General features: G+C 33.2%; 2 protein-coding genes across 4 annotated transcripts; both read left to right on the plus strand.

Annotated features, from left to right (window-relative positions):
* The first annotated feature begins 1,264 nt into the window (after positions 1 to 1,264).
* Positions 1,265 to 5,619, plus strand: LOC115991651. Of its 2 annotated transcripts, XM_031115493.1 has the most exons (5): positions 1,265 to 1,351; positions 1,811 to 1,998; positions 2,638 to 4,724; positions 5,052 to 5,323; positions 5,436 to 5,619. In XM_031115493.1, the coding sequence occupies exons 3-4, from the start codon at positions 2,645 to 2,647 to the stop codon at positions 5,321 to 5,323; spliced, it is 2,352 nt and encodes a 783-aa protein (XP_030971353.1). In that variant the 5' UTR covers positions 1,265 to 1,351; positions 1,811 to 1,998; positions 2,638 to 2,644; the 3' UTR covers positions 5,436 to 5,619. The 2 variants fall into 2 exon arrangements, with proteins under 2 accessions (XP_030971353.1, XP_030971352.1); XM_031115492.1 differs by having other exon boundaries at positions 2,638 to 5,323.
* A 4,665-nt stretch (positions 5,620 to 10,284) lies between these two features.
* On the plus strand, positions 10,285 to 12,782 carry LOC115988527 (cell division cycle protein 123 homolog). 2 transcript variants are annotated; one of them, XM_031112095.1, is made up of 2 exons: positions 10,285 to 10,423; positions 11,229 to 12,782. In XM_031112095.1, exon 2 carries the CDS (start codon positions 11,290 to 11,292, stop codon positions 12,298 to 12,300), a length of 1,011 nt encoding a protein of 336 aa, XP_030967955.1. In that variant the 5' UTR covers positions 10,285 to 10,423; positions 11,229 to 11,289; the 3' UTR covers positions 12,301 to 12,782. The 2 variants fall into 2 exon arrangements, with proteins under 2 accessions (XP_030967955.1, XP_030967956.1); XM_031112096.1 differs by having other exon boundaries at positions 11,264 to 12,782.
* The last annotated feature ends 13,088 nt before the right edge of the window (positions 12,783 to 25,870 follow it).

Genomic DNA, 25,870 nt, shown 5'->3' on the forward strand with positions numbered 1-25,870 from the left:
CCTCTTCTCGTGTGTGTGTTAAAATACTTAGTATTCTAAAAAAAAAAAAAAAAAAAAAAAATTCCTTTTGAACCTCATCATACTCCTCCAAGGTTACATGGACACACATTGAAATTGTTACAAGCCCTAATCTATGTCCACCTACTGTCTTATTATCAATGTATGGTAAATGTAGGTAAATTTAGACACTAATGTATTGTGAGCTCTTGCAACACTACATAACTCACTTAAGAGAAAGTATCTTATCACACTATCTTATATAGGAGTGATTCTTAGGTATTTCAGGAGTATAGAGAATGATACTTCTTCCTCTCATATTCATAGTGGGGTGTATTCATTAAATTCAAAGTAAGGTCCACCATGAATGTAAGAGAAGGAAACATTATTTCACTATACTCTGAGACTACCTAAGATTTTTCCCTTATACAGAGTACCTCTCTCACAACCATGTTGACCTATAAGAATCATACATAACAAGGAGAACTGAAGCTATATAAACCAATTTCATAATATAATTTCCCACATTAGTTTGATTAGGTGTGATGAATGTGAGTCCCACTCAACCATGAAAAATCACGAAATGGTGGCACTTGTGTTAGTACTTAGTACTAGGACTTAATTACAACCTGTTTGCTTGTCTTTCAATTTTCAATAATCCTATTAGGTACTTCATATATTATTCAATGCACATATCCACATGTATAAACAAAAAATTTAAGAATGATTTCACTCAATCATGAAAGTGAAGCTATAACAAATGAGACCTATTTCGTTTGTTTGCTAAAACAGTTCCTTTGTCTAATCATCTTAGTAAATTATCATGCACATGAAAATCATGCTAAAGATTAGAATATCTAGCTCTAGGCATTATCTCGTAGGTTTCAGTTAGTTTAACTGGTAAAATATTTGATAGTTGAATAAGAGATTTTGAGTTCAATCCCTGTTTACATCAAAAACTGATTGGTGTTTTGATCTGATGATAAAGAGTTATTATCAAAAGCGGAGTTGAAACTTAAAAAAAAAAAAGAAAAAAAGAAAAAAAACGCTCTATACGTTATCTTTGATCAATACATTTTTAAGCACAAATGAAATTGGGCTCCGAGAATAAAATCTAAGCCCAATAAGGTATTTCGAGCCTATTTAGACTAAAGGCTGAAAGTGTGTTCGGACTAAAAAGCAAGGCCCAATATCAGATAAAGCCCAGTTCACACTCATGTTTAGCTCAGGCCCGGCACAAATATCATTCTATCCCGAATTTCATTTACCCTCAGTTAAACTGCATAGCGCCGTTTCTTCCTCAAGCTCTTCAGAACGCTAAAAAATAAGAATTTTTACACCCAAACAAACAAAGGTCAGTTTTTTTTTTTTTTTTTTTTTTTTTGGTATTTGAAAACATTGTATGAATAATCTTGTCAACTAATTTTTTGTTTTATGGTTGGGTTTAAAGTATTTTGTACTGAAATCGAACACGCTCACTACCTGTTTGATAAAAGTCCTGAATGGGTTCTGTTTTGATATAAAATCAATGAAGTGAACAGAAAAAAAAATTAAGATTAATTGTTGTGTGTGTCATGTATATGGTGCATTTGTAACTCTTGGGTAGAGTTGGTAGAGCCATTGTTGAGAAATTTCACATGTATATGGAAATTTATTTATTTATTTTTTTACTTATATAAATTATCCAAAAGGTGTGGTTATGGCTTCATGGGAAAATCACAAAAAAAAATTCTCTGTGGCATTACTTTCTGGGTTCAGAACTCACCCAATTTCTACAGAAAATTTTAAAATTTTTTTTCCTGTTATCTTGCAGGTTTGCAACTTTTGGCGCTTTATTTTTGCTAGAAGTTCCACTCAATCTCTGAAGAGTATGTATTAATGTCAACCATTCACTCCGTGGTTATCCTGTCAGCCTCACTCACAGACAGCCACACTTACAGACTCACAGACTCACCCTCTCATCTCACTCTCTCTCACAGTCTCAACAAATCTACATCTTAGGTAAGGGTTTTACAATTTTGCACTCGGGTTTTATTTATTTTTGGAGTGTGGGTTAAAACTTCTAACAATCTTGTTAGTATATAGATATTGTGATTTTTTATTTGCTAGGTTTTTATCATAACTTATTTAAGATATTATTCTAAATATTGTGAATATTTATTTAGTTTTGTTTGCGTAAATATTGTGATTATTTATTTGCTAGGTTTTTATCATTACTTATTTAAGATATTTATTTAGTATTATTAAATTTTTATCATGAATGAGTTTTTATCATGGCCTTAGAAGGATTTGGAATTTTGTATTGGGTATGAATTGGATAGTATTGCTAGGTGTTTTATCATTACCTTTTTGAAAATATTTTTGTTTAAGATTTGAATGGGTTTTGATCTTAGAATGATTTGGAATTTGTAATGGGTATGAAATGGATAATGAGTGTTTTTACGTGTGATGTGGGGTGAGTATATGCAAATTTGCTTGAGATGTTGGAACATAATCTCATAACCATACCATATGTTGTAACAAGGTGTTGTTGGCATTTCATAGGTAATTTTTGTACTTTGAGTAGATAAAATGTTTTGTAATTGATGTTGAATGAAAGTGTTATATTTGTCGCTAACATATTACACTTGACTTTAATAGGTTCACAATGACTGTGATTGATATAAATCTATACTATGGTGGAGAGCTTTGTAATGATGATGAGAATGAGGGATTGCCATTTAAAGGACGGGGTATCAAGTGCTATTATATTCAGTTACATCATAGATTGAAGACCCTGAATGATTTGAAGAGGATAATTATGGAAGAACTGCGTGTGAACCCTATTTTGCATGACATTAAAATTACTTTTCGTTCTCCACATGAAGTCCTCCAAGAACGCATTAATTACAGGTATATGGCAATAGAAGAAGACAAACATATGAAGATCATGTTTGACAGGATGGAGAGAATGACTCAAATAATTGCTATTGAGTTGTACATAAGTGTGGAGCCGCGTGTAAAAGTTGGTGGCAAGGAAATGCAACAAACAACACCGATTGAGAACAACGACGGCCATAGATATCAAGATGAATCTTTTACACATCTAGAAGAGGAAGAGGAAGATGAAGAATATGTTGATCATACTGTCATTAACGGTGAAGATCTTGACAATAGAAATGAGTATGAAGAGACGGTTGAGCGAAGTGACTTTGAAAAAAATGTTGATGTCCATGAAATTGCTGCCAATCTTCACACCGATGATATGGTTGATTGTGATGAAAATGATGTGGAGGATGATATTGGTGTCCAGCATGTTACAAACACAATCCCTACATACACACCTCCTGCCCAATCATTCTATGCAAATACTTGGAAAGATATGGTTGATCTTTCAAATGTTGAGATTCCATTTGTTTCTACTTGGCAAGAGGGGATGAATTTTAGTAAAGGGTTGATTTTTGCGAATAAAGAGGCAGTGAAGCGTGCGTTAACAATTTCCGCGGCTAAGGAAAACAAAAATTTTATAATCAGTAGGTCCACCAAGGTGAAACTGTGTGCAAAATGCAGGGATGAGTCATGCAAATGGTATATTGGGGCATTTATGAAACCTAAATTTCATGGACAATGGGTGGTCACAGTTTATGTGGGTCCTCACACTTGTATATCCCTTGGGTTGCCAAAAGATGGTAGAATGATGGATTCTAATTTTGTTGCATTAGAACTTCTTCCGATTTTACTCAAGAAACATACTACCACAATTCATGATCTCAGAACTAACATGAGCAAGAAGTTTGGCCATGAGCTTTCTTACTATAAGGTATGGGATGCAAAACAAAAGGCTATTGCAAAGATATTTGGGGATTGGGAGGAGTCTTATCAAAGGTTACAAAAGTTGTTATTGGCATACATTGATCAGGATCCGGGTACCCGGTTTTTCTATCATACCACACCTGGGAGCATAGCAGGTACTAGTTTATTGCATTATGTATTTTGGGCTTTTGCTCCATGCATTGATGGATTCAAATATTGCAAGCCAGTGATCAGTATTGATGGGACTCATTTGTATGGTAAATATCAAGGAAAGTTGTTGATTGCAATGACAACCGATGCTAACAACAAGGTATTTCCTCTTGCCTTTGCCGTTGTGGATATTGAGTCAGGGTCCAGTTGGAGATGGTTTTTAGAATGCCTCAGGGAGACGATAGGGGGTGTGATACCTGATGAGGGAATTTGCATAATTTCTGACCAACATGAGGGTATCAAAAATGCTATTGCAACTTGGCCTAAGGATGAAAATGGAAGATTAAGGGTATTTCATCGATATTGCCTTAGATATGTCGCTAGCAACTTTAACACACATTTTCAGGACCCCTTTCTAAAGTCATTAGTCTTAAAAGCGGGATATGCTATTCAGGAAGCCAAATTCGATAACATAATGGACTCCATTAAGAATGCCGAGATTGAATCCATTAAGAAGAAGTTGACCATTGGCATTAATGGAGGTGATCCCAAACCCTTTAAGCCACACACATATCTAATGAGTGAGCCTGTGAACATGTGGACCCAGTCACATGATGGTGGAAAACGTTATGGGGCAATGACAACCAATATATTCGAGTGCTTAAATGGTGTACTAAACGGTGCACGTGGCTTGCCTATAGCTGCAATGGTTGAGTTTACTTGGTCCAAACTTGTCGCATATTTTCATGATCGGCACAAAGACATTACTCATGATCTCTTGGAGGGTAAGAGTTGGAGTGAATATGCCATGTCCATTTATCATGCAAATAAGCTCAAAGCTGCACAACATCATGTGAGGGAATTTAACAATCAGGATGATATATATCAAGTATTTACATCATACAATAACCACAACTCTGGAGGGGGACACCGTAGTTATGAAATTCGATTAATGGATAGAACATGTGGGTGTGGGGAATGGCAAAATATTAAGATTCCTTGTTCACATGTAATTAAAGTTTGTGAGTTGCTACACATTGATTCGACCAAATATATTGACCCGTGTTATAGTTTGGCGAATGCCATTAACAGCTATTCACATGGATTTACAGTGCCTAAGTCAGAGTCATTGTGGAGGGATGCTGATGGCTTAAAGTGGCTGCCTAACCCAGAATTGTTGCGGGACAAAGGTCGACCAGTGAAATCAAGAATAAGAAATGAGATGGATGGAGTTAGGCGAAAAAAGAGATGCAGGAGGGAGGAGTCAGATTTGAGGGAGAATCAACCTAAGCAGAGATGTGGATTGTGTCATGAAGAGGGGCATAACCGTAGAAAATGTCCGGATTCTTGTGGCTCTTCGACAAGCGGTCATCTTCCAAACTAGGTACGCGATGCATTTCAATAATGTCTAGATTGTTTAAATAATTTTAGTTGCTTTTATGTTTAGTTGATATTTACTATTTTGTCTCCTAACGATGTTATTTTATGTTTTTCAGGCATGCGATGATGTTCCATGGACTAACGTTTTAGTTGTACATTATAGTACTATTGACTATGTTACTTATTAATATTGAATACATTGTATCAAAACAACTATTTTTTGTTTTATTTTGAATGTACTTGTAATCTCAGTATTCTGAATTCTCTCTCCAATGTAATTATTTCAAGTTTGTGGTCGGAGCAGTAAGATTTATGATGAGAACTAAAAATTTTGCATTGTTGGAGTAGTTGGATCTTTCTCAACCTCTTCAGAAGTCAAATAAGAATTTTTATACCCAAAAAAAGGTCAGTTTTTTTTCCCTCTTTTTATTTTTTGTATTCGAAAAAATTATATGAATAATCTTGTCAACTATTCTTTGTTTTATGGTTGGTTTCCAATATTTTGTACTGAAATTGAACATGCTCACTACCGGTTTGATGAAAGTCCTGAATGGGTTCTGTTTTGATGAAAATCAATGAAAAAAAGAAAAAAAAAAAGATTGATTGTTGTGTGTCATGTACGTGTTTAAACTAAAAGATGGTGCATTTGTCACTGATGCGTAGAGTTGGTAGAGCTATTGTTGAGAAATTTCACATGTATATGGAAGCTTTTTTTTTTTACATATATATTTGTATCATCCAAAAGGTGTGTTTGTGGCTTCATGGGAAAATCACTCAAAACAATTCTCTGTGGCATAACTTTCTGGGTTCAGAACTCACCCAATTTCTACTGAAAATGTTCAATTTTTTTTTCCTGTTATCTTGCTCTTTAATATTTACTACTTCCAAATCTTGCAAATTTGCAACTTTTGGTGCTTTATTTTGCTAGAAGTTCCACTCAATCTCTGAAGAGAATGTTGGTTTTTGAGAGTATGTATTAATGTCAACCATTCACTCCGTGGTTATCCAGGATTTGTTCTAAAATAGAGGTTGCTTTCTTTTTATTGAATGACTTAAAATTTCTTGAGACTTGAATTTTGTTTCTCCAGTTGATTAAGTCTAACCCATATAAGAAATAGCAAGATGTCAGTAGTCATGAATGAGGAATAGGCTAAGCAATTGATTGATTTCCAAGCTCTTTTGTTACGTTCTCATTCTTTGCAAGATTGCAGTAATCCTCGTAGTTATATATATATATATATATTTTTTTTTTTGGTGTTTTTTATAACTATGACATTGGTTGTATCATTTAACCTCAGTTATTTGTACTCTGAACAAAGGATCTCTCTCAATTGAACATCTTGAGCAGGGATTTCTGCAATAACTTGGTCAAAAGATGTGATTTTTTTTGTTGGAGAAACATATTTGGTACCTGTATTTATATGAACTTTATTGTAGTTTTACATGAGTCTTCTTTTTCTAGCTTCGTGGGTTTCAGTACAGGTCAATAAATTCATAACAGTTTATTAGCTACACGATACCTAGTTATTTATCATTCGTTTGATTTTCATGTTACAGGTAGCAAAATTGAATAGATGGCCTACTTATTGTAGAGAAACAACCATCTATTCAATTCAAAGTGAAGGAAGAAGAAGTGAACTGATGCCAGATTCAGGAATGGTACCCAAAATTTAAGTTTGTTTCCATTAAAATCCGAATCCATGAACTTCCAGAATCCTTTATCCAGTATCTTCTTGATGATTCTGGCCCTGTCCTTCAAAAATAGGAATTACGGTAGCTAAGTGTGCAAAACTGAAATATAATATTTTATTGTCTCTCTCTTCCCAAATAAATAAAAAATATCTCCTCTCTCTTCAGTCTTTCATCTCTCTCGACAAACTCTCGCTCAACCCAGCAGAAATCGAGTCTCTTAGACTCGAGTTCTATTGTTTTATTTTCCCAAGTAGAACTCGAGAAACCAAACACTTCTTATGTAATTTTTTTTAATAATTCTGATTATCTATTTTTTATTTTTTAAAACAATGGAACTTGAGTGTTAAACACTCAAATTTGTTTCGTGGAACTCGAGCTTCACAGTCTCGATTTCTACTGTTAATAATTTTTTAAAATTATTATCCTAGTGGTAATTGAGTCGGTAAGACTCGAGTTTTAATGTAGTTTTTTTTTTTTTTTTTTTTTAATTGTCATTTTTCCCCCTCATTTGTTTAAAGTGCCAACAACTCACCAAATCCCTTGTAAATCCAAAAAAAATAAAAATAAAATAAAATTCCACACCACACAGAGAGGATCAATCTTCAACAGGACATCCATAAAAGTCCACAATAATATATATAAAAATTCGAGAAACATTGGTCTCATTTCTTTGAAGGAGTCAATTTTCTTATTTTCTTTTACAAAGCTTTACTTTACATCAAATAACTATATAACCTCTGACAGTACAAAGCTTTACTTTACATCAAATAACTATATAACCTCTGACAGTACAATTCCCTTCCCAGTATAACTGTATGTTTTATTGAATAGTAAGGCTGTATACATGCAACCTTACTATTCAGAGGTTGCAAATTTTTTTAAGTATATAAATCCGGATGAAGTGGGTTTTTGCTGTCTTAGGTTGTGAAATAGCGATTACAACCTTACTATTCAGAGGTTGCAAATTTTTTTAAGTATATAAATCCGGATGAAGTAGGTTTTTGCTGTCTTAGGTTGTGAAATAGCAATTACAGCCACAAACAAAAAGTTGAAGCCTAGATGTTTTGGGCGATTAGAGCATTAGTATTGGGGGTGTAAACACCCCCATCCAAAGATACTGTCAATACTGCAAACATGTGATAAAAATTTATGTTGCCATTCATGAAAATTTAATTTCTAAAGAATGTATTGCCACAACAGTCTTAAAACATCTGTCATTTCAACATTTCCACATTTGTCACTTCTAGGAGCTAGATGTTCTCATGGGCTTACAAGTGTAACTGTGGACATGGTGACTCCTAGCTTCCTACGTGTTTCTTGTAACTTGTAAGAGTGATGCAAATATAAAACTAGGGTTGTGTTAACAGGCTTTATGTCCTTTTTTAGTAACCTTATAAGCTATAAGGTTAGCTTCATAAGGAGAAAGAAATATCAACATAGGTTGTGAGATCAACTTTATGTTTGTTTCTTCTATTTATCTAATTTTTTTATCAAGTAAGACCCATACTAGTATACATTAATAAGCACCGCATGATGCTTATTAACATGTGCCATAAAACTATATTGAATTTGGGGAACACACTCAACATAGGTAGTTTAGTCAAGAAAATGGTAGAGTTGTGTCCAATAGCAGCTGGTGGCTCAAGGACAAAGTAAAAAATAAGTCTGACAAAGCCTTCCGAGTTCCGACTATAATCAACATAGTTCAGCCACTTGACAGAAATGCACGAGTGAATTAATAAACTAAGATCACATTTAGTTCTAAAATAGTAGACCACAGCCTTAACTATGTCAAATTCTTAAAGGAGAGTATAGTATCTATGGACACTATCCACAAAAGTCTGAGTTACTAGTTCAACTCTATGCTAGAAGCAAACATGGGAAAACTACTGCAAAGAAAAAAAAAAAAAAAAAAAAAACTATTGAAGTGTACGTTTCATGTATATAAAGCTATTTTCAATTCAAAAATAATGTTGGCCATAGGCTAAAGCTTCTGGAATAGTAAGTCACAACATATTTAAAAACTAAAAAAAAAGGAAAAGATCAAATAAACAAAAGCATGAGAAAGTACCTCAAGCTTTCTTGATTGAGCTTCTGCTTTAGCATTCTGTAGGTTGACCCAATCTTGAATCTTTGCTTCTTCTCTTTGATACCTGTAACCCAAAATCAAAATTGGTACAAAGATACTGCATAAAACAACCTCTGGCTAGTAGCGAAGTTCACTCCCTCTCTTTTCCTCTTATTAGAATTTTCGAGGGCGCTCCATGATGTCTCGTGTCAATATATACTAGTGTTTGTTATTAACTTTTATGTATAGCTTTTTAAAATTTCACTTTTTTTTCGCATTTTTTTTTCATTTTTTCAATTTTTTTAAAGGCACAAGTATATTTTAATACAATTTCAGCAAAATACTAGATAAGTTGTTCCTAAACGGACACTTGTCACACAAAGTTATAACATAACATAAAATGAATTTATAGCATTTAGCTCAAGGAAGGTATTAATGGAGTGAACAAAATATGATAAAAAATTATTAGAAGCCTTACATTGCTGCCATAAGCTATATTTAAGACATTATTAGGCAACCCAGCCTCTACATCCAACTCTGCAAGCATTACAGCAGCCCCTGGAAAAGCGCGCACACACACACCCACCAAGTAGGTTATTGATGAAAGAATTAGAAGGGACCATATCCAAAGTACACAATATGCATATGAAAACACCCCAAAAACAAATAAAATAAAGAACTACAGCTCTCAAGACCTGAAATTGAGAACATCTATTCATGAAGAATAATAAGTCACAACATCTTTCATAGTTGCACCAGTTGAGTTTTTGAATAAGAACCCCTCTTTTAGGCTAAAATTCAATTTACTTCATCAATTTGTAAAAATGAGTCAATTTGGCCTTTCCATCCAAATTTGTTAGCAAACAATAACATTCACAGATTCTTTTTTTATTATTAATTATTTAAATAAAAGCATTCATGGGCTGCGTCATTTACTATATTTTGTTATGTGATGAATATTATTTTAAAATTTATTGATAAAAAAAAAACATTTAAACAGATCTATTTGGATTAGAATGTCTAGCTCTAGCTAAGCACTATGCCACTATCTTTGATCAAGACATTGTTAGGCACAAATGAAGTTGGGCTCCGAGCATGAAATCTGAACCCAATAAGGAATGCCGAGCCTACTTAGACTAAAGGCTGAAAGTGTGTTTAGACTAAAAAGCTAGGCCCAATATCAATCAATAAAGCATTCACACTCATGTTTAGCTCAGGCCCGGCCCATAAATCATTCTTTCCCAAATTTCATTTACCAATTAACATAGCTCCGTTTCTGGGTTTGGATCTTCCTCAAGCTCTTCAGAACACAAAAATAAGAATTCTTATACACAAAACATAAAGGTCAGTTTTTTTTTCTTCCTCTTTTTATTTTTTGTATTTTCAAAAATTATATGAATAATCTTGTCAACTAATTCTTTGTTTTATGGTTGGGTTCCCAATATTTTGTACTGAAATCAAACACGCTCACCACCTGTTTGATGAAAGTCCTGAATGGGTTCTGTTTTGATATAAAATCAATGAAGTGAACAGAAAAAAAAAATTAAGATTAATTGTTGTGTGTGTCATGTATAGATGGTGCATTTGTAACTATTGGGTAGAGTTGGTAGAGCTATTGTTGAGAAATTTCACGTGCATGAAAGTTTGTTTTTTTTACATATATATTATCAAAAAAGGTGTGTTTGTGGCATAACTGAAAATCACTCAAAACAATTCTCTGTGGCATTACTGTCTAAGGTTCAGAACTCACTCAATTTCTAAAAATTTTCAAAAATATCCCCTGTTAATGTTATCTTGCTTTTTAGTATTTACTGCTTCCAAATCTTGCAAGTTTGCAACTTTTGGTGCTTTAGTTTTGCTAGAAGTTGCACTCAATCTCTGAAGAGTATGTTGGTTTTTGAGAGTATGTATTAATGTCAAACTATTCACTCCGTGGTTATCTGGGATTTGTTCTAAAATAGAGGTTGCTTTCTTATATTGAACGACTTAAAATTTCTTGAGACTTGAATTTTGTTTCTCCAGTTGATTAAATATAACCCATATAGGGACTTACATTATTTCCCCCAAAAAGAGTTACAGAGATTATAACAGTTCATCAGCTACGCGATACCTAATTACTTATCATTTGTGTTTTATTTTCATGTAACAGATAGTAAATTTGAATAGATAGCCTTGTTATTGTAGAGAAACAACCATCTGTTCAATTCAAAATGAAGGAAGAAGAAGTGAACCGATGCCAGATTCAGGAATGGTACCCAAAATTTAAGTCTGTTTCCATTAAAACCCAAATCCATGAACTTCCAGAATCCTTTATCCAGTACCTTCTTGATGATTCTGGCCCTTTCCTTCTACCTGTTTCCATCTCAAATGATGATGCCCTACCTAATAGAATTCATAACCCAGAAGAGGAAGAAGACTATCAGGTATCGGAAGGATCTGGAGACGAGTCTGAACAACCTTTGCCACCCCCTTCTTTCCCAGAACTTGAATTGAAGATTAAGGAATCTATCAAATCACTTGGGGGTTCAGTCTTTCCTAAATTGAATTGGAGTGCACCTAAAGACTCAGCTTGGATCAGCACTATTGGGACACTCCAATGCACCACATTCAGTGAGATTACACTCTTGCTAAGAGCATCTGACTCCTTGATCCATGATTTGTGTCATGCATATGATTCATGCACTGATAAGTCATTGTCAAGACCCCCGAGTTTCTTCCTTGCACTCCGTAAGTGGTATCCATCCCTTCAGCCGGAGATGGAATTCCGTTGTTTTGTATGGGGTCAAAACCTAGTTGGTATTTCTCAGCGTGAGGTCACTACTTTTTACCCAGTTCTTCTTGAGAAGAAAAGTAATATTGAATGGTTGATCAGGCAATTTTATGAGGATCAAGTGAGGCTAAAATTTGAATCAGAGAATTACACGTTTGATGTTTATGTTACGAAGGATGAGCGGATTAAGGTTTTGGATTTCAATCCTTGGGGTGCATTTACATTGCCATTGTTGTTTAATTGGGAGGAGTTAGAGCAGAACACCGGGGAGGAAGGAGAACAAGTAGATTTTAGAATTGTGGAGAGCCAGTGTGGTGTTAGGCCAGGTATGAAGACAGCAGTGCCATACGATTACTTGGATACCAGCTCTGGGAGTGGCTGGGATCAATTTTTGAGGAATGCCGATGAAGAGTTACAACAGCAGATCAGGTCTTCTGAAGCAGGTGGTTGAGGTTATGATTGTATTGATGATTAAGAATAGTGTTGCAGTTTCTCTGCATCGACTGCAATTCATATATTTACTTCCATGGGGGCAGACTATATCTGTAGTCTGGGTTTTTATCGTTTCTTATGCTGTTGCCGAAAAACAAGATTTTGCATCCACAATCAATAACATAATGATGAAGCTCGATTTGTGCATTCTCCCTCCCTGGTTTGTGTGCTATAACTTGATTGTTCTTCCTCAAATGTGTACTTAAATCTTACTTTTTGGTGGTTTCATAAAATCTACTTCAAGTTGTCTTTTTCTTTCCCATTCCGTTAGTCTTGCATCTCAGCTTCGATGGGTTTTGGATGTTATTGTTCAATTTAGTGTTGTATCCAATTGGAATTTGGAATTCCTTTCCATGTTTAATTTTTCCATCAAGCATAGTTTTTTGCAGTCTGTTTATATGAGCAGAATTGTATCGAGGAGAAAGTCCTATTTTAGTTTTATTTGGACAGTCCACTTCACGCTTTTTAAAATTTTTATTTATTTATAGTTTTACACACTTTTGTATTACCTATATTTGCTGTTGTATTTATGTTAATGCACTTCCTAATACAAAGGACGAAGTGAAGACGCTTACTGGGATAAAAGAACAAGGAAACAGAAAATTACTCTAAGTGAGAGAGGGAATGCATTTCTTAAGACTTAAGGAATTAAGGATGTCCTTTCCAAATATATCTTGAAGTGCTTTTTAACCCGTTAGCTTTCATTTGTTTTGGGTTCTTGTGTTCATCTATTTTTTTTTTTTAATGAATTGTCCATTTATATACAATTTTTAATAAAAATATAATGTGCAATTTTTTTAATCTAATAGGGGTATGATAGTAAATTTATATAAACTTTATATTCTATCTTGCCATTTTTCTCCTCAACCAAACAATAGAGTTTTCCTTCCGTCCGACCAAACACAAATGAAGGAAAACTTAATTTTTTGTATCTTACTTTTTCATTCTCCCACCATTTTTGCATGAGCTAATGTGAATGCGCCTGCACGGTTACTATAACAATAGTCCAAATTTACCTCAGTTTACATTGATTGATGTATATAATTTTTTTTTAAGTTGAATATACATAATTTACTTCTTATGCTGTCATCCATTAACTGAAATGAATGATCAGGTTTTTTTTTTTTTTTTTTTTTTTTTGAGACTTTCAAAGAAACAAAATAAGGTGCTATTAGAGATTTTAGTTTATTTTTACTACTATTCATGAGTGCCGTCGCACTTTTTTGTAGTATTCATGAGTTCCACTATACTATTCAGTTAGTTTTTAACTTTTTTCTATAATACTTTATGCAAAAAAAATTTAGTTTCAGCTAAATAAGTTGTTCTTAAAAGGACCGCATATTTATATTATCCCTCTGTAAATGAGTTATTTGAAACTTTTGACTTTAAACTTTAAAGTCGATTGATACACTCTAATGAATGAACTCATCCTTAATATCCTGGATCAAATGTATTGGATTTGATTCCACATTTCCTCTAATTTTGCAGTCCCACAGATTTCAACTTTGAATAGTTAAGTTACTAGACATGTCAATTTTGCAATCGATTAATTTTCCATCTGTACACACAATTTTCATAAAAGAAGAATCACACGGTCATGAAATAGTGTAACAAATTATCAATTTATATTTGTTTGTATATATGTGAGTACAATCCTTTGTATGACTCTTTACAATGAAAGAATATAATTAAACTCTTCCAATTCAATCTCTAAGAAACTTTACGATCCAAAGGGCTATGAAGCTTGATCTTGAATCGTACTTTGATGTATCCGAGTTGGATGTGTGATTGGATGTATTTGAGTTTTGATTTGGAGTTGAGGGCCGTTGGCTTGATCTCGAACTAAATTGAAGGAAACTCCTTGCTTTGATTTGAAGAAGTAGAAATGAGCCTTGATTTTGATGGAGCAAGGGTGCTCTTTTAGACTTAGAGATGACTCTCTATTTTGGCAGAGTGTTAGTAGGGTTTTTCTCTCCAAGTTTCTCCTTTTTCTCATATAAGAAGCCTCTATTTATAGGCAACTCAATAGTATTTAATTTGGAATTTTCTCTCAGCATTTATTGAGGGTTAATTACAAATTTTGAATTTAAATACAAATTTGACCTTAATTTTGGTCTTTCATTTAATAAGAACATTCCATGAGTCTTTTCTTCTGACATTGCCATGTGGCTTTCTTTATTTGATACTGCCACGTGGCTTGATTTCATTTGCTGATCATCCGCATCATCGATTGGAGATTAATTTGATCATGAACAATCGGACGGTTGTGAATACATCATTTCAATTTTGATGTCTACACCATCATTTCAATTTTGTACATTTGGATCTCCCCCCCCCCCCCCCCTCTTCTAGTTTCTTGTAGGATTTGACAAGCGATAATAGTTGTGACTTCAATAATTCATTTTTTAGCATCAATTTTTTTTTCTAGTACTATTTAATATTTATTTAGTTTGTTAGCATCAATTTAGTTATTAATCTCTTAGTGAAAGCATTTAAAACTTAATTAATTTTAAAATTCACATCAGAGTTATATGAAAACCAAATTTCCAGTGCTTAAAATATAACAAACTTTGATTAAAAAAATGATTAATAAAGTACCTAAAAAAAAGGAAGTTCTTATCAAGATAAATCAAATTTTCTTCGGTCATTGAATTAATCTATATTTATAAATATTTAAAAGCTGAAGCGTAATATTTATTGTTGTTATGCTCCTGTTGAGTTACATCAACAGACATGTCATTATTTTATTTTCATTAATAAAAAAATTTATTTTATTTCCATTCTTTTTCTATTAGTTTTTTAACACTTTCACCATGTTCACTTTAGCTTCCATAACACTTATTACTCCCTATCTCCACTGCTTTCAACTTCCTAACGCCTCCAACTCTCCATCTCCTCATTTCTTGCCTCTTCCTCTCCTCATTGAATCCAACCAGTTCATACCGGTTCAATTGCTTTTGCCCTTGTAAAATCAAAGAGATAAAATCAAATGATAGATATGTAAACTTTTAGACATCCTTTGTTTCTCTTAACTAGAAAGGGAATGATTTTGGATTTAACTCTAGCCAGTATAGAGGTCCTTTCAGAACAACAAGCCTATATTTTTGAATGGAGATATCAATCTGTTTCTTAAAACCAATGGTATGTCAAGCGCGTTTTATATATTGGAGATTTATGTGTTTTTTTTTTTTTTTTTTTGTTTTTGCTATTTTATTTTATGTCTCTTTTATAATAAAATGCTGCTAAGAAAGTGGTTTGCTTTTTGTTTCAATGCTGAAGGTAATCCCAATATTTGTAGTTCTATATTTCTACGTGTTTGATAAAATGACTATAAGAAGGATTAAAAGAAAAACAAAGATGGTCATGTTCATGTAGAAGAACAAATAGGAAGAACAAATATTGAAGAATACTATTATGTTAGTAAACTTAATTCATAAATGGGTTTTCAACACTCTGTACTAAGCATCTAGTTCCATAAAAAAGTTACATTATCCCCAAAAATGAGAGCCCAAATTCTTCACCAATTAGCTCCAATGAAAAGAAAGCAAAAAACCAATATTTGATAAAAAGAAATTCAAACGTTCTACCAGTTGTTGGGGTGGGGGGTTTCATTACCAAATGAATTTTAAAAGTTGAAATAAGGTGTAAAGATCTGTATAATATACACTTCATATTAGGATGCATCGCACCAAAAATGACAAGATATATAATATATTTATACTATAATTAATCTTCATTTTTATTATCACATCATCTTTGCCAAAACAGAATAAACTATCTAAAAATAGTGACTCTAATAATAATAATAATATTATTATTATTATTATTATTATTATTATTATTATAAAAAATAAAAATCCTTTCTAAAATGGTTCACTGAATATAAAAGTCATCAAACACTATAAGAATGATTCTTTTTTTACCTATAAGTAATATAAATGTCTGACTAAATGAGTATGTTCTCTATTGTTTTAATTGCTTAAAATGACAATTAACTAGGCTCCTCTGTTATGTTAGAAAAAAAATATGTTTAGGTTTTAATTATTTTTATTAATTATTATCAATAAATCACAATAATCATTCAAATAATAATTACTCTCTCTCTCTCTCTCTCTCTCTCTCTCTCTCTCTCTCTCTCTCTCTCTCTCTCTCTCTCTCTCTCTCTCTCTCTCTCTCTCTCTCTCTCTCTCTCTCTCTCTCTCTCTCTCTCTCTCTCTCTCTCTCTCTCTCTCTGAGACCATAACATAAAGTGCACAAGTATGACAGTAATATTCAACCGCACAAAAATTTATACTAAATTTTGTCTTTTGTTTATTTTTCTACTTTTTATTCTTAATATGTCATTTTTTATTTTTTGTAAAAGCCATATTTACTCTACTTTATATTTAGTTATATAGTTTCTAGGGCATGTCATATATTTGACAATCTCTCTGAGACCATAACATAAAGTGCACAAGTATGACAGTAATATTCAACCGCACAAAAATTTATACTAAATTTTGTCTTTTGTTTATTTTTCTACTTTTTATTCTTAATATGTCATTTTTTATTTTATTTTTTATTTTTTGTAAAAGCCATATTTACTCTACTTTATATTTAGTTATATAGTTTCTAGGGCATGTCATATATTTGACAATTGATTTAAATGATTTCTTGACCGTTGTTTTTGGAATAATTTTTAAAATTATGTTATATATATCTGGATTTTTTTAAAATTTTTAATTAATGGTAGTTTACTAAATTATTGGTAAAAATTTTCTTTTGGTGATTCACAAAATGATCCTTAACAAATTATTATTATAAAATTTATACTTTCAAATAATTAAGTTTAACCGCATAATGATCAATAATAATATTCTTATACATCGCGTGGGTTTGCGACTAGTCTAATACTATATATAAAAAAAAAAAAAATCTTTTCTTGCAATTAAGGCCATATTTCCACATAGGGAAAAAAACCCACTTAAAAAATTGCAACGTTACAGTTTTAAAATCACAACAGCCCACACGTTTCACCTGTTTAGCTCGAAACAAACGTAATAAAACCCATTCATTTTTTACTTACACCGAAAGGTTTACAATACAGAGACGGTTTGATGAAAAAAAAAAAAAAAAAAAAAAAAAACAAAAGAACAAAGGGATAGAAAGAGAGATTTCATAAACTGTAGAATAACAAAGATCGAATGAGAGATCGAAAACGCCTTCAGTCGAGATAATGAACCCTTTAAAACAGATGAAAAATATTTGTATAATACTTGAAGACTTTAAACGTAAGGTAAAATAAATAAAAAATTAATTTAGAGATGAAATGTGCCTACTCAAAATACTTAAAGACTTTAAACGTAAGGTAAAATAAAACAAATTAATTTAGAGATGAAATTTGCCTACTCAAAGACTTTTTATTTTTTATATTTGAGAATTTATGTTATCTATTTTTCTAACTTTCCAAATAAATTCTAGAAAAATAATTTTTTTTTCATAGACATTTTCAAAAATTTTAAAAGGGTTACCATTATATAGAAAATTAATTAATTTTTAATAAAGATTTTAAACAAAGTTTAATATACGTACACATAAACATTTTTTTCCAATTTATAAACATATGTTACTTTGTATTCAAAATAAACTTGGGAATATATAAAAATTTCTAACACCATTATATGAAAACATTAAGCTATTTACACTTAAGTTTTCCTATATTTTTAATGTATAAAATAATTTTAGACTGTAAGTATGAGACCTTTCAAATAAGGTTAATCCTTGAAGATATTTGAAATTAATTTGTTTTTCTATAATTCTTACAAGTATTGTTGTTAACCATAATTTGAAACTTGCCATATGAATTATTGTGTTCTACAAATTACAAATGGATGCTTTTTCAATTAAATCAATCAATAAGTTTTCAAAGTCCATTCTCTTTTCTTTTAATACTTTCATTTTTGGATGATACTTGGAGCTCACGATTTATAAAATGGTTTCTAGGCTCCGTGAACATTATTATATGTTTATGTTTATTAGTAAGACAATTAATTTCAACCTCTCTTCCTCGAAGTCAAAACCCACTATAAAAATTAAACATTTCTCATTATTCATTATGCTATTTATAATGAGGAATATATATGTTATAATTTAATTTTTTAGGTATAATTTATTTTGAGTTGTCAACAGTAGGTTCATTGCATGTTGAATTTTAAATAAACATTTTAAGAATAAGAAAATAGAAGCAATTGGGACGCATAAAAATTAATGGATAGAGATAAGTATTACAAGGAATATGAGATTTTGTAATATAATAATTAGCACTATTCATTTATTTGGTGACAACATAGTAATAAAACAATGAATTTGTATTCCACGTGTCTGATACAACATCATATACAAAATAAGTCAACTACTATTTATCATTGTTCTGAATATATTGATCGGAAACATTCTGCTAAAGAATACCTGGATGTTAGGATATGTAAATGGTGTAGAGTTATGATCTTACCCAACATTTTAACTATTTGAACCCAAGAACGAGTGAGAACGAGACACAACAAAGATGTATTGTTTATTTATTTTTTTGGGGGGGGGGGGGGGGTAAGAAACATGTATTAAATTAAGTGTATGTGGGGGAATTATAAGTTTTATTTAATTTTTGACTTGTCTCAAGCAAACTTCTACAATGGTAGTTTACAAAGGTAATTTCGAGATTCTTTCCAATAAAATTATGGGGTTATTTGAGGCCCATAAATTGAGTTGCTTTTTCAGTTGTTTCTTGTTATAATTTTTTTTTTCATAAGATGTATAATAAATTCTAACATATGTTTACTCTTCGTATAACATTTTAAAAATCCTAAAGGGTTATGTATATAGCAAATTAAGAACCACTTGTTTTGAATACAATATTTAGATAAAAAAAAAAAAAAACTAACTAAACATAAACGTAAACATAAATATGTTCATTCATATTCTTAAATATGAAAATTTGGTTTAGTTACCATTTTTTGACCTTGTTGTTTACCCAATATTTCAAAATTGTTCATTGAAGAATAGGCTACTTATTTTTTTTTTTTTTCTCTCTCTCTTTGTCCTCCACAAATAGAGCCACCTCATTATAATTAATCTCTTTTTTTTTTGGTCAATAATATCAAAATACGGTTTATTTAGAGAGATTTTTTTTTTTTTTTTTAGTATTCTTCAATGGTGGCTACCACAAAAAAGTTAATACGGAAATCTCTTCCATTGTCTATGCAACAATCAACAAAGCTCATATTATTTAAATATATATATATATATATATATTTATATCAATGTAATTTTTATTAATATTGAGATTTTGTCAATAGAATTCATGTTTACAATAGACCAAACTCATAAATAATAGAGAGCATGTGGATTTGTCACTGACAAATGAGAATGTTTTTTTGATTTATTTGAAAAATATAACTGGAAGATAGATCTTCATAAAACTAAATGTTAACGATCTTTGATGATGCAAAAATCAACAGTTGAGCTCCTAATCATAGCAAATGGACGATGCTGTGAATGGGGTTGTCTCTGTAGGTGAGAATCCTGCAAAATGAACTGGGGGGAAGAGTAACACGCTGGTGTGGCGTCAGCCAAACTACCTCCGATGCTTAAGTCGGTAAAGGAGAAAGATTCTGGAAAGAAAACGAGTTGAGAGTGATATCGTAGAGTATTTGTGTGTACCTTTAACTTCTATTGTCTTCTCTTTTATAGTTATGTGCCTCATTGATGGGCAATGATGTGCTGCACTTATGCTCAATGGCTAGTGCTTTACAGAATCTTTGTCTAGAGATTACAGCTCATTCTGTGATTGTTGCTTCGTCTGTTACGTTTTGTCATCAATGTGCGCGATAAATGTGTAACGTCTTCTTTGGGTGAATGACGATCTTCGTGTAATGACGACCATAAATTTTTGGTTCATCAGCTGCTCCCTTCGTTCGTTTTCTTGTCTTTTAGACGAGATAAGAACAAATCTGTCTGACGCTTCGTATTCCATGTACTACGCATTTATGATGGTTTTGATGTTTGAGTAGTTGAACGCCACGTGTATGGCTAGGATGCACTCATCGTGTGGACATGTCTCGGTTTTCCCTCGCGTGTTTTAGCCACTTGTTTTGTATTTTTCCCTCCTCTTTCCTTTTCTTTGTATTTTTCCCTTATTCAGTTTCTGTTCTAGGGTTTGTTTCTTCTTCGAGCTCCCTTTCTCTGTCCTGCGTTCCCTGGTAAGTCCTTTGTGTTCTTGCTTCTTTTTTGGTTCTTCCATGGTAGATTATTCTGCTATTAGGGTAGCTTGTCCCTTGATAGCTATCTTTTTTGCTCATTTAGGTTGTTTGCTCAAGTTTATAGAGGGAGAGTGTCTTGAGAGAGTTAGTTTCTTCGTAGGGGTGAATTGTCCATACACTTCCATTCTTTCTTCGTTATCCCCTCTAATTTCTCGTTTTGTTGGGGTAGCTAGGTTATTAAAGATGTCTAAAGTGAGGTCTAGTGATCTCGAGACGGGGTTATCTTCGTCTAATGATCGCGTGATCTCGGAAGCTACTTCTGTTTCCACCCCTATAAGGGAAGGACGAGTAGCAGATCAGGGATAGATTTCAGTTCCCTGATTCTGTAAAAATTAGGATCCTGAGTGGCGAAGAAAGAGCTTGTCACTTCTATGCTGATGAGGTTTGTTTTTGTGAGGCCGATTTTACCAGTGGCCTTTGTTTCCCTGTTCATCCCTTTGTTAGGGAACTTTTTTCTTACTTGCATCTTGCTCCGGCATAGTTAGTGCCTAACTCTTGGCGAATTCTCGTCTCTTATATGGTGGTATGGATGTTTGCCAATGATGGGGATGTCATTAGGAGGGACGAATTCCTTCATTTTTATCGTCTGAGAAAATCCAAGGACTCCGGCTATTATGAGTTTAAGTCGTGGGATAGGGCTTCTAGGTTAATCCTTGATTACCCATTATCTTTCGGAAACTGGAAGCCAAAATTATTTTTTGTTTCTGGAAGTGATTGGGAGTTCATCCTTGGTGAGGACTTGGACGAAGCCCCCAAGTTTTTACATAGTTGGGGAGTTCCTCTGTTTGGTTCGTCTTTCTCGTCTTTTCGATTGCTTTTCTCTTTCTTTATGTGTGATGATGATAGATGGCTTACTGTTGCTTTTATTTTGCAGTTTCCTAGCGTCCTCGTCTAAAGAAGAGGTACCAGTATCATGTTGAGAAAGTAAAGGAGTATCTCGAGTCTATCAAGGATTTTGACGAGCTCGTTTCTCCTCAGACTTTGTCTTTACACTTTTTGGGTCCAGAACCATCCATTAAGGTTCAAAAAAGTTTGGAAATTGTGAAAAAGAGTGCATGTTTCTGCCTTCATTCTTTTCTTCTTTTCTTTCTTTCTCTCTCTCTCTCTCTCTCTCTCTCTTAACTTTTGTTTCGTCCTTTTAGGAATGACAACTAGGTTTAACAAATAGAAATTAGCTGAGGCTTAAGAGAAGAAGGCCAAGGGTGGAACCGTCAAAGGTTTCTTATCTAAGAAGAAGACTGGTGATGTTTCTAAGAAAGATTTTGTGACGACAATTCCTCCTGCTCACTCACCTGCTAAGCGCCCTGCCTCTCATACTTCGTCATTAGAGATGATTTCCTCTGGTGGGGAGGAGATTAAGAAGAAGAAAAAACCTAGTGGTAAATCCTTCCTTCCTACCTTTTGGGATGACGTTGAAACAGCAGCTTTGAAGGCCAATGAAATGCTTTCTGTGCACGATTTGAGCCCTCTGATGGTGAAGTCATCTAGTGAGGTGATGTCATCTCACATCCAAAAGCTTGTGCAGGTATGTGTTGTTGGTCGTCTCTGCTTTTTTTTTTTTTTTTTTTACTGAGAGAAAATTTCTTTGTAGGCTTTGGGGGAGTCCTTATTCATTTCTGGGAAGCTCTTGGATTTAGAAAAGAAGGTGGCCACATCTGAGCCTTTGATCAAGTCTTTATCCTCTGAGAATGAGACGCTTAAGAATAAGGTTGCTATCCTTACTGCTGAAGCTAAGAATGACAAGGAGCCATGGTAGCCTTGGAGAAGAGCCTGAGTGGAGAAGGACTTTTGCAAGCTGAAGGACAAGCAGATTGGTGACCTGGAGCTAAAGCTGAAGAACGTTGGGGCCACAGCGATACAGGATTTCAAGGAGCAGGATAGATTCAAAGACAATATAATTAAACAAAAATTTGGGTAAAGAAGAAAAATATTTTTGCTTGGTGATTGTTAACAAGAATAATAATAATAACTGATTTTAATCAATAATGTAAATACTAGGGCATCGAGTTGTTTCCCTATATCGATATGAAATTCTTTGTGATCTAGGAAAATATCTATTTCATAATTTATTGTTCTTATACAATTAAAAACTTATGATTCAGTTGAACTGAGACAATTCAAGAACGTATGATAACCTCGATTGATAATGCGGTTAGAAAAGTTTTCAGAAAAACTCATTCACTTTAAATCTTGATTTCTATTTGAAACTATTAGAAATTCATCTAAACAATAAGAAAAACATGATTGAACTTATTGAAAGCATGGAAGAACTAATACATCAAAAGAAATCTAATTAAAGAATCAAATATGTTGTAGATAAAATCCTAGAAAGAATCACATTGAATATTCATACTATATAGAAGAAACATAACCCCTAGCCCTAGCAAAGAGTTTAGGCTGCCATTAGAGAAAGAAAAATACAAGGTTTTCTCTCCAAAATTCGTTCTCCACAGCCTCCCTTCAAAACCCTAATGTCTAAGTGTCCAAAGAAAATAAAACATTTACTATTTTAATTTCCGTCCAGGTTTACAGCGGTAACTTGTGAGTTAATTTCGGCCTTCAAAAATTGAGAATTTCGAAAAACTTAAAACTGGAAAGTTGTAGATATTTAAGTCATGGTTCCAACCCATCTAGCCTTGTGTCAATTGGATTTTTGAGAAGAGAGATACGCCCAAAATACTGATCAGTGCTCAAATCAGATTTTTCATTTTCAGATTCTGCTTCTTTGATTTCTTTCCTTATTTGAAACTTTCAATCATGGTAGACGATCCAAGCACTCTAGATGATCCAAGCACTCCTCCTTAGACATTTAAGCATGGTCCTTTAGCTCCACTTTAATTTTAGTTTGGCCTCCATTCTCTTACAAATTCCTGTAAACTCATCTTTCTCACATAATTTCCTGAAAGTAGAAAATTACACACAATGAATAGCATTTTATTCAAGAAATTATGTAAAGATAAATAATAGGGACTAATGCAAATAATGGCTTAATTATACAAATTAAGCATAATAATAAGGAGATAACGCCCATATAAATATATAACAAGTATACATTTTAAGGCGTTATCATTATGCAAGTACTACGTGGAGGACTTTGATCTTCTCGTGAAATGGATGGCAAAACACCACCATAGCCTGGACCTTTCTGGTTTGGCTGTGGACGACGTTGAGAATGAGCTCCTGTCTGCTGAGGCTACTGCGGAGAATGTGATGGAGGAAGCCATAGACGTTGCTGAAGGAATGAAGGGGGCCACTGTTATAACCCCTGCAGACCTTGTCCCTGATGAGCAATAACTTTACCTTTTTCTTTTATTTTTCTTTTTCTTTTTATTTCCTTACAAGGCAAGAATAATATTTCTTTTTGGGCCCGTTGTTTTGGGCAACTAAACAATTCGTTTGACGATGGTAGATAGGTTTATGGATACAACTCCTTTATGCTTGGACAACCCTTTGTGATGATGTTAGTTGAGACAACCTTTATGTTTAGCTTGCCCTTGAGTAGCTTTTTCATACTTAGCTTGTATATGAACAACTTTTTATTGAGTCATATTCGAATGATGGTCTTAGTTGTGTTTGAACAACTTAGTATTTTTTAGCGTTGCTTGAACAACTTTTTATTGGGTCACATTTGAATGACGATCTTAGTTGTGTTTGAACAACTTGGTATTTTTTAATTGTGTTTGAACAGCTTCTTATTGAGTCATGTTTGAATGACGATCTTAGTTGTGTTTGAACAACTTAATATTTTTTAGCTGTGTTTGAACAGCTTCTTATTGAGTCATGTTTGAATGATGATCCTAGTTGTGTTTGAACAACTTAGTATTTTTTAACTGTGTTTGAACAAACACAACTTTTTATTGAGTCATGTTCGAATGATGATCTTAGTTGTGTTTGAACAACTTAGAATTTTTTAGTTGTGTTTGAACAGCTTTTTATTGAGTCATGTTTGAATGACGATTTTGCGCTCTACTCGTGACTTAGAGTCGTGGTATTGGAGCGTTTTCTAGGTTAACCATTTTTTTGTTTTGTCTTGAATGACGATTATATTGGTTGCGTTTGAACAACTCTGATTTAGTCGACTTTGGTAATTGCGTATCAACAACTTTAATGGTTATGATGTCATTTACTGTGCATGAATAACTTTTGATTCGAAATTTCAATGACGGAGGTCCTTGAGACATCTCCCAAGGACGACTCCTTAGCGTTGCGCATATTTTGATAGTGATAGATCATGGGTAATCATTGAAAAACACGTATTATACATGGAAAATCATGGATAATCATTGATAAATACGCATGGATGATGCTTTCATGTATTATTGACTTTATGAATGACGAAAGTAATGGTTGTAATACATATTGATATGAAAATTAAGCAACTTGAAATGTAAAGCGTTTCTTATTGGTAGTACTTCTTCAATGTAGTTCTATGTTCCATGGTCGAGGTAGTTCCTGGCTGTCTAAAGACTTCAGGTAGTAAGAGCCTTCTCTGGAATGACAGATTACCTCGTAGGGGCCTTCCCAGGCTAGTCCAAGTTTTTGTTGGGATGGGTCCTTTGTTGCTTGTGACACCTTTCTAAGGACGAGGTCTCCTGTGTTGAACCTTCTCACCTTAACCATTCTGTTATAGTATCTGGCCATTGCTTCCTTATGCTTGGCCATTCGCTTCATAGCTTCTTCTCTGACTTTGTCAATTAGGTCCAGATTGCTGTTAAGCTCTTGCTGATTTTTCTGGTCTTCATATGTTTTGACTAGGTAGCTCGTAAGTCCTACTACTTCCATCAGTATGATGGCCTCAGTGCCAAATGTTAGTCTAAATGGTGTATCTCTTGTTGGAACTCTCGTGGTCATCCTATATGCCCAAAGGATATTTTGTAGTTCTTCAGGCCTTTGCCACCTCAAGTTTAGTTTTGATAATTTTGAGCAAGCTTCTATTTGTCACTTTTGTCTGGCCGTTGGCTTGAGGGTGTCTTGGAGAAGAATAGTGATTTGACTTCTAAGTCTTGGCGAAATTTTCGAAACTTAAGATTGTCAAACTGCTTTCCATTGTCTGATATTATGACATGTGGGCTCCAAACTTGCAAATGATGTTTTTCCACACAAAGCTTGTGATTTTAGCATCTGTTATTGTCGTCACTGGCTCTGCTTCTACATATTTTGTGAAGTAATCAATTGCGACTATTAGAAATCTGAGTTGCTTTTTCCCTAGAAGGAATGGACCCATAATATCAATTC

Source organism: Quercus lobata, chromosome 5, assembly GCF_001633185.2.
Source record: "Quercus lobata isolate SW786 chromosome 5, ValleyOak3.0 Primary Assembly, whole genome shotgun sequence".
Taxonomy (NCBI): domain Eukaryota; kingdom Viridiplantae; phylum Streptophyta; class Magnoliopsida; order Fagales; family Fagaceae; genus Quercus; species Quercus lobata.

Excerpts from the sequence above, each read along its gene's own strand:
- LOC115991651 (XM_031115492.1), top strand. The coding sequence starts at position 2,645 with ATGACTGTGATTGATATAAATCTATACTATGGTGGAGAGCTTTGTAAT.
- LOC115988527 (XM_031112095.1), top strand. The coding sequence starts at position 11,290 with ATGAAGGAAGAAGAAGTGAACCGATGCCAGATTCAGGAATGGTACCCA.